At 50.2% G+C, this 16,162-nt stretch overlaps 5 protein-coding genes and 1 non-coding gene across 6 annotated transcripts; 3 read left to right on the forward strand and 3 right to left on the reverse strand.

Moving 5' to 3' along the window:
• Positions 1-703: 703 nt before the first annotated feature.
• On the forward strand, positions 704-2,920 carry POJ06DRAFT_248997 (major facilitator superfamily domain-containing protein). The gene is made up of 3 exons (XM_056187106.1): positions 704-1,486; positions 1,543-1,557; positions 1,611-2,920. The coding sequence occupies exons 1-3, from the start codon at positions 1,181-1,183 to the stop codon at positions 2,766-2,768; spliced, it is 1,479 nt and encodes a 492-aa protein (XP_056045621.1). The 5' UTR covers positions 704-1,180; the 3' UTR covers positions 2,769-2,920.
• On the reverse strand, positions 2,921-6,089 carry POJ06DRAFT_248999 (uncharacterized protein). Its single transcript, XM_056187107.1, has 11 exons — positions 5,599-6,089; positions 5,415-5,544; positions 5,307-5,365; positions 5,190-5,248; positions 5,107-5,135; positions 4,924-5,048; positions 4,643-4,867; positions 4,086-4,583; positions 3,980-4,032; positions 3,723-3,928; positions 2,921-3,670 (listed from the first exon to the last, which is right to left on the reverse strand). The coding sequence occupies exons 1-11, from the start codon at positions 5,978-5,980 to the stop codon at positions 3,034-3,036; spliced, it is 2,403 nt and encodes an 800-aa protein (XP_056045622.1). The 5' UTR covers positions 5,981-6,089; the 3' UTR covers positions 2,921-3,033.
• Positions 6,090-6,786: 697 nt separating this feature from the next.
• POJ06DRAFT_t26 lies at positions 6,787-6,859 on the forward strand. Its single transcript has one exon. It is a non-coding gene; the product is annotated as a tRNA-Thr (tRNA).
• Positions 6,860-7,494: 635 nt separating this feature from the next.
• POJ06DRAFT_78904 (dihydrofolate reductase-like domain-containing protein) lies at positions 7,495-8,545 on the reverse strand. The gene is made up of 2 exons (XM_056191553.1): positions 8,075-8,545; positions 7,495-8,012 (listed from the first exon to the last, which is right to left on the reverse strand). Exons 1-2 carry the CDS (start codon positions 8,362-8,364, stop codon positions 7,631-7,633), a joined length of 672 nt encoding a protein of 223 aa, XP_056045623.1. The 5' UTR covers positions 8,365-8,545; the 3' UTR covers positions 7,495-7,630.
• Positions 8,546-8,934: 389 nt separating this feature from the next.
• Positions 8,935-9,415, forward strand: POJ06DRAFT_266782 (uncharacterized protein; the record flags this gene model as incomplete). The annotated part of the gene is made up of 2 exons (XM_056189185.1): positions 8,935-9,003; positions 9,050-9,415. The coding sequence occupies 2 exons, from the start codon at positions 8,935-8,937 to the stop codon at positions 9,413-9,415; spliced, it is 435 nt and encodes a 144-aa protein (XP_056045624.1).
• A 2,542-nt stretch (positions 9,416-11,957) lies between these two features.
• On the reverse strand, positions 11,958-15,228 carry POJ06DRAFT_207762 (uncharacterized protein). Its single transcript, XM_056185392.1, has 3 exons — positions 13,945-15,228; positions 12,794-13,891; positions 11,958-12,734 (listed from the first exon to the last, which is right to left on the reverse strand). Exons 1-3 carry the CDS (start codon positions 15,014-15,016, stop codon positions 12,427-12,429), a joined length of 2,478 nt encoding a protein of 825 aa, XP_056045625.1. The 5' UTR covers positions 15,017-15,228; the 3' UTR covers positions 11,958-12,426.
• Positions 15,229-16,162: the final 934 nt, after the last annotated feature.

Consider the following 16,162-nt stretch of genomic DNA (forward strand, 5'->3'; position numbering starts at 1 on the left):
CTTGTAGTTTCTTGCCGATTGTCTTCGTTTGTAAATAGAATCGGGTTTATTGCGCAGAATCCAGGATATTGATTGAAAGTTATTGCTGAGGTATCACGAGCCAATTTAATCCCAGGAATAAACCGTCGACGAATTTTCCGTTGTCACGTTGGGACCCCAGCGCTTGCCTAAAAACGTCCGAAAGTTTGACAGCTGGCAGTCGGATTTCTTCCAGTGCGACTGTCAGATCATAGGTGCCCAGTGCGTCCGGAGAGTTTCAAGAAGTCAGAGGATTCGCTATACAGTGGCAAATTGGACCATGACTTTTGAACTTGGTGGCTGCGCTGGCCAAAAGCTGTGTACAGCTGGCGCCGATAGCACCATGGGATAACCAGCAAGTGCAGTCTCGTCGAGGCCCAGTTGGATCGAAAGAGTTATTATTGGATCCGTATCAAGATACGTCTGTTGACTGTTTTCACATCGTTTAATAACGTTTATTTGTAATCCAGAAGCTTGCACAACCCGAGCGTCATGAAGAAATCGCGGGGAGAAAGTAGTTGAGTAGCTAGAATTAGGACCCCCTGGGTACGACAGCTCTTGGCCACGGCGTGACCAAGATAAAAAGACTCTAGTTAATAGAAAAATTGCAGTTTAAGTTGGGTACCTAAACACAACTCGGCCCGAGAACCACAAACGGGCAAAATCTCGGGCCGATTGGCGCAAGCGCGATAGAGGGGACAAATCTACCAAGGCATTGGCCCGCCAAGAGTCGGGCCCACGCACTCCGGGAAGGACAATGCTTGTGTCTAATAACACTATGGCCTAGTCAATCTCAATCTATAGATTGTGTAAAATTACCCAATTAGTGTTGCCGGAAAGCATTTACTAGTTGAGTTAGTGTAGAAGAAGAAAAAGTTTGCTCTCTCTTCTAGCCGAACGGTGGCACGAAGAACAGATAAGAACTTGCATCGACCAAAAGTACTTATACTTCACCTTTGTTGGCTCGCGCGAGCACAGACCACAGGCAGATGACGGATTGAGGACTCAGTAGCTAATAGCAGATCGATACGAGCGCCAAGTGGAACTGTCAACAGCAGCGAGCGCCGACTTTTGGCCCGCGAGGAACATACAAATAATCAGCTGCTCGTATACTTATCCAATTCCTGCTAGTGGAGCTACACCACCTCAGAACGAGCAAACAATGGCTAGACAACAAACTACTGCCGCGAATGATCCTATAACGCTTTACGAAGGAGACCAGAATGTCGAAGAGCTCGACGCAGACATGACTGAGCTGGCCTCGGTGAAGTCGCCTGCTGTGATTGACATCCTTCCTGGAACCGTCACGGGCCAATTATCTGTAGTTGATACCGAGTTCACCGAGAGCCGGAACAACGACGGAGCAGAACACCTGCAAACCTGGAATAATCCACCTGCCAACAAATGGCGAGTGATAGCTATCCTTCTCGGGTTCGTCCTGATGGGAATGAACGACGCGACGACTGGCGTGAGTCTGAATGTCCACTGGCTGTTGTGAATGACGCTAATCTAACTATATCATAGGCATTGTTACTATATGTATACGCTTTTCACTCAATTTCACGAGAAAACTAGTTGGCTAACCAATGTAGATAGAGTCGTACTACCACCAGAATTACACCATTATTTCCTTATGTTTTCTTGCACCTGCATTTGGTTATATGACGTCGGCATTTTTAAATTCAAATATGCACATTATGTTCGGTCGACGGGGAACTGTAATATTGGGAATGGCGCTTATGTGTGTGGCATACGCAGTCATCTGCTGGGCTCCTCCGCTTCCGGTAACTGTCATCGCATACGGTATTGCCGGCCTCGGCATCGGTACATTGGATGCGGCGTGGAACGCATTTGCTGCTGATTTGCAAAATGTGAATGAAATTATGGGACTGATGCATGGATTGTACGGCGTCGGCGCGACAATCAGCCCACTTGTCTCCACAGCAATGGCAGCGTCGGGTCTTCTGTGGAGTTACTACTATTTCATCATGCTGGCAATAGGCGTAGTTATCCTTTGTCTCAATGGATATGCGTTTTGGGGTGAGACGCCAGCAAAATATCTTAAGGACCATCCGCCAGGCGTTGGTGAAGATGGCGAATCGCAAGGTCGATTGACAGAGGCGTTGAAGAACCGGTACACAATATCGCTGGCTTGCGTCTTATTTTTCTACATGGGCGCCGAAGTCGGACTGGGCAGTTGGATTGTTACTTTCATGGTCACCGAGCGTCACGGAGACCCGGCAAGCATGGGTGCTGTCGCATCGGGATACTGGGCCGGCTTGACAGCTGGTAGGATGATCCTAGGCTTCGTGACGGGCAGAATCGGCGAGAACACGATGGCAACGATTTATTTACTTTTGTCAATTGTATTTGAGCTCGTGTTTTGGCTTGCTCCATCCATCGTCGCTTCGGCCATTGGCGTCGCTCTCGTCGGTGTGTTCTTCGGACCCGTGTTCCCGACCGTTATGGTCGCGCTCACGCGCCTGCTGCCGAAGCGGTTGCACGTCACTGGTATTGGCTTCGCTGCCTCAATCGGAGGAGGCGGCGCGGCCGTGTTTCCATTCATCACGGGTGCCATGGCGCAAGCCAAAGGTGCCTGGGTCCTGCAGCCTCTTGTCGTGGCCCTGATCGGCGCGATGATCTTGATTTGGATTACGATTCCCACAGTCGAGGAGACAGGACTGTGGGATAGAATTCTTGGTAAGTTCATTAGACGCAAGGGGCGTAACAATGACACCGAAAGTAATTAATTATTTCTGGTTGTGTTAAATGTGGTATTCATGGATGAGGGATTGCATTTTAGAGGCATGTGGTGTCGTTTAATTGCTGAGTTTGGTACGTGGTTTAGACAGGGGGTAAATGTGTACGCACACCTAGTAAATTCTAAGATCTTAAAAAGCGTTCATCGTTCAAAGTCGCCATGTTAGCAAGTATCTAACAGAAAACCAAACATTCGACTCCAAATGACACCAAACCTTATACGTTCCCAAAACCAAAAAGTTCATTTATTGTGCATTATGAGCTATCCCGATCATCTTCATACGCTGCCTTCTCAATGTCATTCGAGGCATTTGGACGCGCATTCAAATATTTCCCAGCTTCGTGCAAAACGGCGTATTTACTCGGCGACTGAGCTTGTTGCATAGGCTGCCGTCTGCCATACGGAGAAGGCGACCTATTTCCGCTCTGAAACGCGTAACTTCCAGGCACATCACTATGTACTGCGACCGGCGCGGACGCCACAGGCGGTAAACCAGTACTAGGAGAAGCTGGCGTAAACTCGATCGTTGGACTTGGCGAACGTGCGCGGAACCGATTCGGTGTAACTCGCTGCGGGGTGCCATCAGATCTGGGGGGGAGCATTTCCAGAGGGATGTCCGACAACTTATTCCCATTTGGCTGTGGACCACCCGGAGAGCCATGCCGACTATACGCTGTACTGTCTTGAGAAGTAGTCGGAGGCTGAGATCCGTTGCTTGACTCTGACATCTTATATGTCGGCGGGGTATTTGCGCTGAATCCCGCGCTGGTGGACTGATTCCTTTTTTCCTCGTCCACGAGCCTGCGTAGAATAAACTGCTGATGCGAATGCTTCTGCCGGATTGCGCGTTTCTCGTAATACCGTCCTAGCCTGGCCACTTGCGATTTAATGCTACAAAGGTTAACAGGTAAGCCCGAATAAGAAAACCCAATCCACTACATACAGCGACCATGATATCAGACCAACAACAACTACAGTAACCGGAATCGCGATGGACCAGAAGTACATCGTCGAATGCTCGAGTGCGCCGAAATGCTGGAAATTCATTCCGAAAAAGCCAGTTAAGAAAGTCAATGGCAGGAAAACAATGGTTACGAGCGTCAGCTGATGCATTGCTGAATTTTCTTGCACTGACATTGTGTTGAAAATCTAGACCGTGTGAGTGAGGGCGTACTCCATATCTATCCGCACGGATCATACCAAGTTAATCATATTCTCGGTTGTGTGTCGCATCAAATCCAAGTTATCAGTAACTAACTCAAGTAATTAGCTTCACCCAAACGCAACATCAGAGCGGCAAACGTACATGACAAAACGTGGTCAGAAACATCCGCCAGATAGAGCTTTGCAAACTCAGAAATATATCCGCCTGTAAATCTGTCATTATACACGTCTTTACTAATACTTGCGTAATCACGTAGACTCTGGACCAGACCGTGTATCGGCATAAGTGTTCCGCGCAGCATAGATAGCTCTTCTGATAATATATGCAAATCACGGGTATGCGCCATGGACGGACTCGCCAAAACGTCGATCTGTAATTCTGCGATGTACTTTTGATACTCGAATATAATCTTGAGTACGATATCGACGATGCTATCGAGAATTGCTTGCAGTAAGAGCGAAGCTTCTGGGTATTCCCTGAGAAGCGTACTAGGCGATGCAATGCGCGACAATATTGGGCCCTCGATGTCATCGGCTGAGTTTTCGAAAAACGAGATCACTGTGTGATCATCGACAAGAAATATTGAGACCTGTTCGATCGCGACGACTTCATGATATTTGCCTAGAGTTCGTTTCGAATCTGGTTTGTCTAGTCAGGACACTTAATCCCCAATCGGCATTAAAAAGATATAATCATACCTAGGTACTTGTTGCCCAAGGTAGGATTGTTCCATTCCTGCATTGTCATCATATTCTGTTCAGCCATGACTTTCGCTAAATTCAAGTTCAAGGACTTGAGCGACTCGGTTTTGTTCTTTTTGCCTAGCACTCGCGATATAAAGGAGTATTTATGCAAACCCTCGAAATATGCATCAATTGCGGCGGTATTAACGATTTTATGCAAAGGCAATGTACAGAATGTTTCTATATAGCATGGTCAGTGGATCAAGCTTCAAGATTGGCTGCACGATCGAACGTACGATTCTTGTAATTGTCAGCTTTTGCGCGCTTTGGAATATCAACCATGTCTTCAATGGCTAATGGATGCAGATTGTAGAAGGCTGCTATTGATCGAACGACTTCCCATGACAGAGAATTCACGTTGCTGCGCCAGTGTTAGTCCGCAATGTCAGCAATGTCGTCGAATGTAAGAGTTAACATACATCCACCTGACGCTCGCCCATGGCTGCGTCTGGTTTCTGTTAGTATCGGCGATATGAAGATAGGTGGTACCGCTTGTACATACATCTTTAAGAAACTCGTCAATAGAATACTTGTCGACCTTGTTCACAACTCGATACCGATCTACCACAATTAGTGCTTCCGTTTTCGCTTAATTTAGGCGGCCAATGATTCAACATACCTGAACTATAGTCTATGATCGTAACGATCGAGTTTTCACCTAGTTCTACTTCGGTATGCCTGAGTATGTTAGAGCGCAATGGCCGCAGTTGAGGTCGACTCTCCTTACCGCACGTCAATACCAGGCTCCCAACCCACTTCGCCTCTATCTGTTGTAGGGGATTTGTAGTTCCGTTTCTTTCCCCAGTCCTTCCATTCTCGTTTCAGCAGTTGGTTTATTTGCCTGGCGCGGAGTCCACCTATCTCAAGAGTTAGGATCGGCAGAGCACGAACACAAGATTGCATCAGCCTACTCTTTGACGCAGCAGTCGTAGCATTGTTCGTCTTTCCAGCAGGCCCACCGCCGTTACCAACTGTATCCGGCCCGGCGTGCTCATACGCCTGGTTTGGCAAATTCACGGCGCTCGAGTTCCTGCTCCATGGAGTATCGCTCGTATTCAACCGGGAATCGCCGCCGAGGGTCTGGAGACTATACAATGACCTGTTCGGCACTAGTCTCGCGGATGGTAGGGCCGCTGACTGAGGCTGTAGTCGATACTGGGTATTTGACGCAATTGGTGGCCCTACGGGGTGTGCTGCCGAGTCAAAAATGACAGGCCCAGTCTGTCGCTGCTGTGATTGATCTGGCACCGTGGTCGGCTGCGCAGAGAGCGAAGTTAACGACGAAGACGACATTATCCTATGTATTGCAGTATTATTGAGAGATCTGGCTGCTACATCTCGCGCTCGGAAATGGGCGCGATGGAGGGATGCCTTGCGGATCAGTGTCCAGGAAAGTGTCCAGGGATTATTGATTGATTGACCAGGGTTTCCAGGGGCGTTCGGTGACGACGCTGCACCGCTACGGCAATGGTTCCTGTGTGAAGAACTTTGAATTTTCTACGTATATGGAGCGATACTGTTAATTCTGACATGACAATAGGAATAATAGCAGTAACTGCGTATATATGACAACTCATGCTTTAAGATCGTTGCTACTGCTCTTTCGACCCTGATGTATCCAACAGAGGTACCAATGGCGGCAATACGCATCTATACAAACTATTGCACCTCCATACTTCACTCTCACCCTCTTGGTCCACTTAAGACTGTTTCAATTAATTATTATTTATTAACATACCGTCCGCGAGTATGCGATCTACAAAGGCAATCCACGGCCAACTCACGCAACGACGATCCGGAGCGACGATATCCCCTGACTTTCGCAATGAACCTTACTTGCGGCCTCGCGGGTAAAATCCATATTGAACTTTTTGATCCTATTTAATACCAAGCCCAAGTTACAGTAAAAATGTTCGTTTGCAAGGCGCATACCGTATAGTTATTAGATATTTTGTACATTTTTATTTGCTACTCCTCATCGGCTTAATACCAGCAACGCTTTCGGATTGACGTCACCTTCGCTGTCCATGCTTACCCGGCTTTACCCGGCCTATTTGCCAACTAGATCCGACCTGCCGAATAGGAAAGTCAGCTCGTAAGCCTTGATGGCCAAGTTGGTAAGGCGCAGCACTAGTAATGCTGAGATCATCGGTTCAAATCCGTTTCAAGGCAGTTTCGCACGCTTTTTTTGCTATAATTCAATCACCGAACTGTCTTCTCTTGGATGAAGACGACGTCTGTGTAGCAGTTTTTTTGCTATAAGTTTGTGAACATTTCCAATCACCGAATCGTCTTCTCTTGGATGACGACGACATCTGTGTGGGGGTGTACACGAAATTTTCTTATTCGTATTCGCAGGATTCTTATTCGTAACAATCCGTAAATGTGCAATACGAAAAGCGAATAATACTTTGTAGTTTTGCCAAGACACCAGTCAACTCTAAATCAGTCGGATCATGTCGCGTTTCTGACATATAACGCGTCTTAGTACTTGACATTTTCAGGTCTTGGGAGATGTGCCGCTGTAATACAAGGCAGATAGTGGATGGTTTTTGTTCATTGACTTTATTCAAAACGTCGTCAGCGATCTGACATAAGATCCGCCTGATCCATGATGGCGGTGACGGCGGATTTTGAAAAGCCGTTCGAACAAAATATAACACAACGAGCATGCCCTGGAGCTTAAGAATGTACAAATGTTTAAGAATATTAGGATCGACTTACGTATTCGCATTCGTAAGCAAGAAATCGCCCTTGATTCGTATTCGTTATTCGTTATTCATGTACCTCTACTGACCTGTGTTGCTCTTGTCATTGTGAATCAGTCTAGGAATGTAAGACCTATACACAACGACGACCGCAGCCTACGATGTAAGATATTTACACCATGACAAACTTAGTTACAATAATATACACGGCTATCGTATAATGCCGCCTGGCATTTCACCGCTTTTCCCACAACGTAAATTCATACTCCAATCCGTTCTCCCTCACTCTGTCGCCGTCCTCGGGAATTAGGTCGACGGCCTCACGACACTTGATCTCGCACAGCAGGCGCCGCAGGTCAGCGGTCGGTTTTTGCTCCCACTCCCCGGTGCGGCGAAAGTCAGGAAGGAAAGTGTCGCATCGGACGGCGTCTTCGTCGGCGTAGACGGTTGTCAGGATGACGCGCGACGTGGCCGGGTGTTTGAGAGCCTCGGTGTATATTTCTGCGCCGCCGATGATGTATATGGATGACACGGGCGGGATTGTGGATGCAGGATGTGGGGCGCGGGACAATGCGGACAGCGCCTGGGCCAGGGACGAGAATGTATGAGTTCCAGACCTGCAAGGCTCAAGTTAGCGTCGGCAGCGGGCTGTGTGGCCGCAGGTTAGGTTGACAGTTACCCAAAATCAGTCACGGTCCTAGACAAAACAACGTTGACTCTATTCTTGAGCGGTCTGAACTTGTTTGGGATTGACTCCCACGACTTGCGGCCCATGACGACTGCCGGCTGGCACGAGGATTCGCCTGGCGCGGACGAAACGAGGCGGAAGAAGGTCATGTCGGTGGGTAATCGCCATGGCAGCGTGCCAGCGCGGCCGATGCCGAGTGATCCGTGAGTTGCGGCTACAATGAGCGCGACCGGGAGCTGGACTGCTGCAGACGCGGCGGTTTGTGGAGTCGGTCCTGTCATGCTAGCGGGTTGTGAATGGAGTGTTTGTGGCGGAGACTGTGACAAGACATGATACTACGCACAGGCACAATGAGTAGTAATCCTGGCGGTGCGAACAGACTTTTATTTGCAGCTTTGCGGCGGAACGTAACTTGCCATATACTACTAATGCAGGCGTGGAGTGGATATTAAAATGTGGAGTGTGAGCGGCGCACGCGGGTGGTTGTCGATATGCACCTTCCGAGTGGCAGGTTGTCGGCCGGGTAAGCGGAACAAGCACGTTGCGTGGGCTTTGGTAGGATCGACATGGTACGCCAATAATTCTAATTTATCAGACACCTCTCCTTGGTACATTACTCCTACTAAGGTAGCTGACCACACCAACGGCGGGCCTAGTAAACAAACTGAGTGGTATCCCCTGGCCGGTGGATCCTATAAAGCTCTAGCGTATCCCCAAGTTCGACTCGCCCTTCCCTTTGTTACGACCAGATCCGTTCCGGCATCCTCAGATCGCTGCTTGCTGATTTATTGCGTCATTGTTTGCCAGCACACACTCTCCGAGCTTGTTTGGTTAGATTCTGTACAGCGGCGATGTTGTCAGTTGCGAGCATTCTTTTGGACGTTCTGTTCGGAATCGAGTTGTGGATATGTCGGATATCGGTATGATCAGTTGTCTACGGTTTTTTGCGCAAGCTAACTAGTCCAGATTGTCATTGCCTTTTTGCTAATGGGCCCAACTGCTATGCTGATCGCGTACGATATTGCGCTCTACGTTTGGCGGACGGCCGACCACTCAGCGGCCGAGTTAGTGCTGAAGCTGAAAGATAAGTCGGCAATCCTGCCGTCGTCGCCGGTCCGCGAGGCGGCGTCAGTGGCGTCAAAGAAGCCGGCCACGAATACGACGACGACCAGTTCGGTCGGGATGCAGTCGCCACTGCCGTCAAAGAAAGGACCGCTCCTGTTTTACCGCCGGCTGGTCTGGAAGCAACGATCGCAATGTCAAGCAGGTGCGGAAATCGTCAGATCGCCGACTCCAAAGCTAGCCAAGGCCACTGTCGGCGGCGGTTGCTAGCGGTCTGGATTCTGGCCGGTTGCCAGTACATAATCTGGCTTTACGCGCATGTTTTCTCGATTACTCGCATTGGTTTTGAACTCGGGTTTTGTCTCTAGGATTTGGTTGGGCCAAGGTTTTTGGTTTTAGACTTTTATTTGGTATAAATGGTTTTTAAAATGGTTTTGATTCATGTTCAAAATTGGAGGATTGTGGCGAGTAAGAGACGGTTGAGGATAACGCCATGTCCTTTGTATACCATAACAATCGCGGACTGTTGAACTAAGTCAGAAAGTGTTTCATTGTGTACAGCGGAAGGAAGACACCATGTGGTATAGGAAAGCCAGTGGTTTACGGAAAGCATTAGTTCGGCGGCGGGTTGTTTTTGGTACTTGTTTGTTCATTCGTTTGTTTGTGGTGTTTCGGGATATTACGACGACATGATCTGATTAGTTTGGTCATTTCATGCTGCGCTTGACATTTTTGTACTGGGTTGGTAAGATGTTGCCAGGTATGAAGAAATAAACACGAGGTACAGATCCACAGGCGCCATTCTTTCGGTCTACGTCAGATGTCGTATTGCTTAAGCTATTCAGTGCATCAATACAGCCCCGCCTTCGAACAAGAAAAACAAATGTGCGGTTTTGCTCCACGAATCAACCAACCAATACGATGGACTGATCAAATCACAACCAGGTCCAAGCCAAGCAAGTAAGCGTCATTGCTGCGACCCACTTGTTCCCGGGTGGGTTTGTGGTGACTGAGACATGTGAGTGCAGCGTGCATTGACGCAGGCTTTTCTTTTATCGGCTTAGGCGAGATCCTGAGCATGTCGATCAGTTCTGGTTCCGTCGGAATGGCGGCGATAAAATCAAACCTTAGGCTGGAGGTGGTCGATAACGACGAACCAACGAACGCGGGCCACGCTGACCACGCCCGGTGGCGGCGATTGAGGCCTCGCGGGCAAGATTCCATCATACAGTTGGGGAATTAAATCTTACCACCACATGGGCCGCAAGGCAAGCTCGCGTAATTTACCACACGGATCTAGGTCGCCGCCCGGTCACGGTCACCCGTCGGTCAATACCGAGAAATAGTAATGACGTCCACTGATTACATCAACATGACAAGCTGGCCTTTATCGGTGTACGCTGGCGTCAGTGCGGCCCCCACGAGCGTGTGCATGGGCCGACGAACTGGACTTGCGGCATCTGACGCGCTCTGCGCCGCGTTGCCGTAGCTCGACAGTCGACACTAAGCTTTCGCAATTAATAAAAATATACCGCACATTTTGTAGCCGGCAATGACGGCAATAAGGTTTCGTTGCGGTGGTGGTAGTCGCGTTTCGCGCGGATTGACTAATTCTGGCTCTATAATTAGGACGGTCGTGAGGATGATCCGGGTCGAATGATATCGTGATTATAGCAGTAGTTACTGGTTAGTCTGACGATGATGAGGTCACGCTAGCTGCGATTGGCAGTTCGTGTCCCAAGTCGCAGGCCAGACGCAAAAGCTCCCAAACTACACTGCCAACCCCTGTCCGTCCAAGACGCTGGCGACAAACCTGCAGCGGCAGTCGCAGTCGCGGATTCAGGCCCGACAATGATCCTGCCACCGGAGCCAATCAATATATCGCTGCGTTTTGCCACTTTTCAGAGTAAACCAAACACATTTGTCGGTCGGGAGAATGTGAATTGCGCTGCTCAACACGAAGTGGAACTTGCCGCTAATACGGCTGGAGCCGGGCGGCGCACAAGCCACCCGTCAAAGGAAAACCTGGCCTGCCCGCTTCGCTTACGGAGGTAGCATTGTCATGTGAAAATGTGCGGGAATACAGGAGCGGCTTTGCCGGGTCCATCTTTTTTTTTTTTGTCATTTAATAAGTTATCACAAGTGTCATAAATATCCAATAATTTTCATCAGCGGCCTTATCCAAAAACCCTCGGCGGCCATCATTTTGTCCCTGAAACATCTGATCGATCGCCTTCGGTCACGCTTGGCCGACGCCGGAATAAACTCGGGATCCATATCGATGTGTCTCTGACTGACCAGTTGGAGTGCTATCCGTCAGCGGCAGCAGCAGCAGCAGCGAGCTAAGCGGCTAATTCATTCGATCCACATGACTCGATTACACGGTATCTTCCCAAAAAATTCCAAAAAGAGAATATACCACCCGAGCAAAATAAATCGATCTCTGCATGAGCGCAGAAAGTCGCTGCGCCGCGCCTCACACGTCAAACCGGTCTCGAATCGGGAAATAATCTGTCTTGCAAAAGACCGCAACACGGTTAAGCAAAAGTCTAAGAAATATGTTTCATCACGTTTCATCTTTCTCAAACATTCTTTTGCTTTTTATGTTTTTTGTCTATGCCAACGACAGGGGACCGATGGCGTCGGAAGCACCTCGCAATGATTATTTAGTGCCCAAATCTCACCCGGCCGACCGGGGCGGGGCCGCATTCTGATCGGGGTAAACAATGTGCTGAAGATCGTGATTGCAATTATATATCATTATATCGTATCGGGTTGTACTATAACAATCTGCTAACTAATCATATATATACTCAACAGATACCAGCCAAAACTAAACAAACATGCAAAAATTCCACATTGCACCATTATTTCCAAACCTCAACCCACAACGGAATTAAAAGCAAAACGCAAACAAAAAACCCCAAAACACATACTCCGTATTATACTCCGTTTAATCTCAATACATATATCCCACCCACACACGCCGACGAATAAACAACGTTGAACAAGACGAAACAAATGAGCGACAAGGCTATCACAAACCCAACCGCGAATCCAGTCATGATCCTAACCTCGAGTCTCGTCATATTTCCAATCCATAGTTTGTGTACCTGAACACCGTCCACTCAAAACCCAAATCAGCGCAAAGGAGAGGATATGCTGCCGGCCTATATCAATTCCAATCATAGCATAAATGCAACACCTAAATCCAAAGCGACCGCAATAATGCTAATGCAACCCCGTTTGTGCCATATTGCCTATTCCACAAGAACTCCAAATTATCCCGGAATATATGCTTTGTTCATTGCCGCAATCTCCTTACACAACAACGCCCATTCCATGTCCCGGCGATGTCTGCTCGCGCCTCGCCGTGCCGCCTCCTCTTCCTCCCATTTCATGAGCTCATACATAAACCGCAAGTTCGGCTGGATGATCACGTTCAGACGACGGGCCCGAACAAACAAGTACGCGCGTGGAAGCGACATGCGTTCGCGACGCATGACCTCGGCAATGCAGATTGTCGCCGATCGCGACACACCAACACGACAGTGTACAAGCGTCGGCTCGTTGAGCCTGTGTCCTTCGTCTGTGATTATTCACGTTAGCAGCAACATTCCGGCACATTGCGTAACCAGACCTACTCACCGATAAATGCAAGGCAATCCTCAATGCTCCTACTCAACGAATCGATGCCGTCGTCTTGGATTTGGTCGACGTACATCATTTTGGAAAACCCGGGCACAGGCTCACGTTCCCGTCCAGCACACGAGACCGTGCTCTCGCGACTAGACCGCCCAGACCCACAATCGGCCATCTCGTCCGAGTCGCATTCGCCGCCACCTTTCTTCTCCATCTCGTACTCCTCGTCAGTAACGGCGCGCCACTCAATGACCTCGCCGATGCTCAAGATACGCTTAATCCCGAGCTGCTTCAACAGCCCCGGATTGTTCGCGTGTCCGAGATTGCCGAGATACATGTGCGGGAATATCTTGGACGGCAAGCTTCCGTCCATAAGCATGAACCACTGCGGGAGCTCGGGCGCAATGCCGGCTTGGCAGCTGTTCTCCACCGGCGACCGCAGGAGCAATCGCGTCTGCAAGTGGTTCAACACGATAAGATCGGCCGGAAATGTGAAAAACGCGCGCTTGTACTTGACATGCATGTCGACGTAGGCCTGCGCGGCAGACACGCCGGTCGTGTACATGAGATATGCCAGACCAAGGAGACTTGTTTCCGTGTAGCCATCCTGGCAGAACAAAAGGATCCTCCGGCGATTGACGGTCGCGTGACGCAATACCCACTCGCAAAAGTCGACGAATGCATCCAAATCGCGATCGGACATGTTACCGAGCGCAAGACTGCCAGACGACGGGAAATAAAGATGCACGGCCCGTCTGTTGTACCTGTTCTGTGAGGAACCATCAAACAGGTTCTCATCAATCTTGGCCAGGTCCTGCGTGGTCGGGATACGCGCCTGACTGATGCATTCGATGTAGATATCCCACTTTCCTGACTCGTCGTCGATATCAATGTCGTCTTTGCCATAATCACATGATTCATCTTCAGTTACCATGTCTGCCACATTGCCTAGATACACACCAGCGGTGACCTCTGAGGCGGCAGACATGGCGCTCATCTCGCGCCGTTCATGGTACAGAAAATCGCGGGCGAACTCGTGACATTTCCCGTTCGAGGCGACGGCCACGAGTTCCGGATACTGCTGTTCGAACACTTCAAACGGATCTAGCGGCGGTTAGAATAACAGGTATTAGATAGTGAGACCGAAATGAACCAACCTAAAACGATAAAGGTGTTGAACTCTGGACATCCAGGCGTGATTGACCGATGGTACAACTGCGCCTGCGAGATTCGCTTGGCGAGACCAAGTAATCCATCCGTAGGCTGGCCCTTCTTTGAATATACGACAATGTCGGACAGTGTTGCGACTTTGGCGACCTGGATGTCGAAGTTTCTCAGGCCCACGCCACGTAAGGGATCGAGATTGAGGAAGCCCTCCTGGCCGGACGAAACGTCAGGCAGGAACTCTTTATGGGAGACCGTGCCCCGGAGCTTGCATGACCCTAGACCGCCGAGCTTGACGAGAGTGATATTGCGGAACGACGATGGGCATGCGTTCACATGCGACCATGACGGATCGAGGAACGTAAGCTGGAGCTCGTTCTCGGGATGCAATCCATGCAGCCATGGAAACACGTGCTGGGCGTGAGGAAGAGGCTGGTGAGCGGCATAGGAAATGGCGTCTGCGAGCTGACTGGCTCGTATGCCCCGCACGGGCGGTGCTGTGCTAATGACGGGGTATTGCACAGCAGGAAACAGGAGTGACAAAGGCGGCGACGGAGGCAGGCGAGGAGACAGCGAGATTGGAGACAGCGATCGCGACGGAGACTGTGGGGCCAGACAGGGCGACCCAACGACGACGGAGACCAGACTCTGAGACTTTGAGAATGCTAAATCGCTGCTCGAGTCGACCGTGCGTTGCTGGTCATTCGCATGCTTCTGGTGGTGATGGTGGTGATGGTGATGGTGATGGTGCTGCTGCTGGTGCTGCTGATGCTGGAATTCCAGTAAGTGCTGGAACTGTACAGTTATGGCAGGCTGCTGGCGTGGCAGCTGATCAGGCAGAACCAGCGAGGCCTGAGCCTGAGGGGCGTGGATAGAGCCGTCAAAGTCGTGGGAAGCGACCGAGAAGGACGACATGGACAGATCGAGTGGGTCGCGGTTCTCGAGTGACGATAGAGGCGGACTGGCGGGCGGAGTTGCGGGTGCTGACTGGACAGGAGACCTTGCGGTCCCGAGCATGGATGATGGATCCGGAGACGCTGGCCGGGGGACGGCCAGAGCAGCCATGGCGGGAAATCCAACGCGGACTGGCTAAGCCAAATCGAGCAAGCAGTTGTGAATTTAGATGGATCGAGACGAGTGATGTGCCAGCAGAAAGAGAGTAAGTAGAGAAATCGAGAAGAGGAGAAATAGAAGCAGGGAGAGAAGTAAGTATGTGAAGACGGGGGGGGTGGGATCTTGGAACGGACGAGCGAGAGGGCCCGGCAAGCGATTATTGCTTGCCTTAATTGAGCAGTGATTAGGGGCGGGGCGGACCAGGCCCATCGCGCGCACAGTTGCGACGCGCGCGTGTATTGAATCCAATACGCTGCGAGGCCAATAGAGTTCAGCATGTGGCCCAAAGGCGCCGCAACTTAGCGCGGCCCACAAACGACGTCGGCTGATCGCGGGAATCGATAGTCGGCGTATCATGTCGATGGTTGCTTGTATTACCGAGACAGCGCCGCAAAACAGTTATTTTTGTACACGATATTCATTTATAACTGCGGCGGCAATTATCCACTGGCACTGCGAGTGGAACGCCGCGCTGGCCGATTCGACATGGACGGCTTGACTGTGCGTCACTGTATATTCGCGATCCAGGGACGGCGGTGACCGACGACAGCGGTGCGGTGACTCCAAACTCAATTGCGCCCGCGAACTATTGCAGGTTTCGTACTATGTACCGACCGATGCCAGTTGGCTGCGGCGGTATGTGTGACGACGCGCATCTGCGCAAGCGCCTGAGCAATTGTGGTCGTGTCTGTCCTGCACGCTTGACGGATACATTGTCGCTCCGGATTACGATGAGCACACGGGCAAAAGCTCACAATCCATCTGTCGTTCGCTTCGGGTTTAGTGTCCTGTCTTGCAGTGGTGAGGCCCATAATAGTGACAATGCGGCCCCAGACTGCACAGACGCATTCGCCGGGCCGAGATTACGGACAGGCAGGCCATAACTGTACCGCAAGCCACATGTGCCGGTGAGGCCACTGCAGATTTACCCTAGCCCTAAAAAGTCAATCAGCGGGACGGGCATGCGTCCGTTGCTCTAGCAACATGTATCTGGGTTAGGGCCAAGATTAACTGGTCAGGGTCAGGGTCTGATTGTAAGCTTGCTCGGCGGCTCCGGCACCGTTCATCTCGATTTATCTCTTCCTACTCTGAGCTGTG

This window comes from Lipomyces tetrasporus (assembly GCF_029532465.1).
Source record: "Lipomyces tetrasporus strain NRRL Y-64009 chromosome Unknown POJ06scaffold_3, whole genome shotgun sequence".
Classification (NCBI taxonomy): Eukaryota; Fungi; Ascomycota; class Lipomycetes; order Lipomycetales; family Lipomycetaceae; genus Lipomyces; species Lipomyces tetrasporus.

Excerpts from the sequence above, each read along its gene's own strand:
- POJ06DRAFT_248997 (XM_056187106.1), top strand. The coding sequence starts at position 1,181 with ATGGCTAGACAACAAACTACTGCCGCGAATGATCCTATAACGCTTTAC.
- POJ06DRAFT_248999 (XM_056187107.1), bottom strand. The coding sequence starts at position 5,980 with ATGTCGTCTTCGTCGTTAACTTCGCTCTCTGCGCAGCCGACCACGGTG. Across the intron at positions 5,545-5,598 it reads TACGACTGCTGCGTCAAAGA|GTGGACTCCGCGCCAGGCAA; the intron begins GTAGGCTGATGC and ends CTCTTGAGATAG. Across the intron at positions 4,033-4,085 it reads TTCTGACCACGTTTTGTCAT|TTACTGATAACTTGGATTTG; the intron begins GTACGTTTGCCG and ends TACTTGAGTTAG.
- POJ06DRAFT_78904 (XM_056191553.1), bottom strand. The coding sequence starts at position 8,364 with ATGACAGGACCGACTCCACAAACCGCCGCGTCTGCAGCAGTCCAGCTC. Across the intron at positions 8,013-8,074 it reads AGGACCGTGACTGATTTTGG|GTCTGGAACTCATACATTCT; the intron begins GTAACTGTCAAC and ends TGAGCCTTGCAG.
- POJ06DRAFT_207762 (XM_056185392.1), bottom strand. The coding sequence starts at position 15,016 with ATGGCTGCTCTGGCCGTCCCCCGGCCAGCGTCTCCGGATCCATCATCC. Across the intron at positions 13,892-13,944 it reads CAACACCTTTATCGTTTTAG|ATCCGTTTGAAGTGTTCGAA; the intron begins GTTGGTTCATTT and ends AACCGCCGCTAG. Across the intron at positions 12,735-12,793 it reads GGATTGCCTTGCATTTATCG|ACGAAGGACACAGGCTCAAC; the intron begins GTGAGTAGGTCT and ends GAATAATCACAG.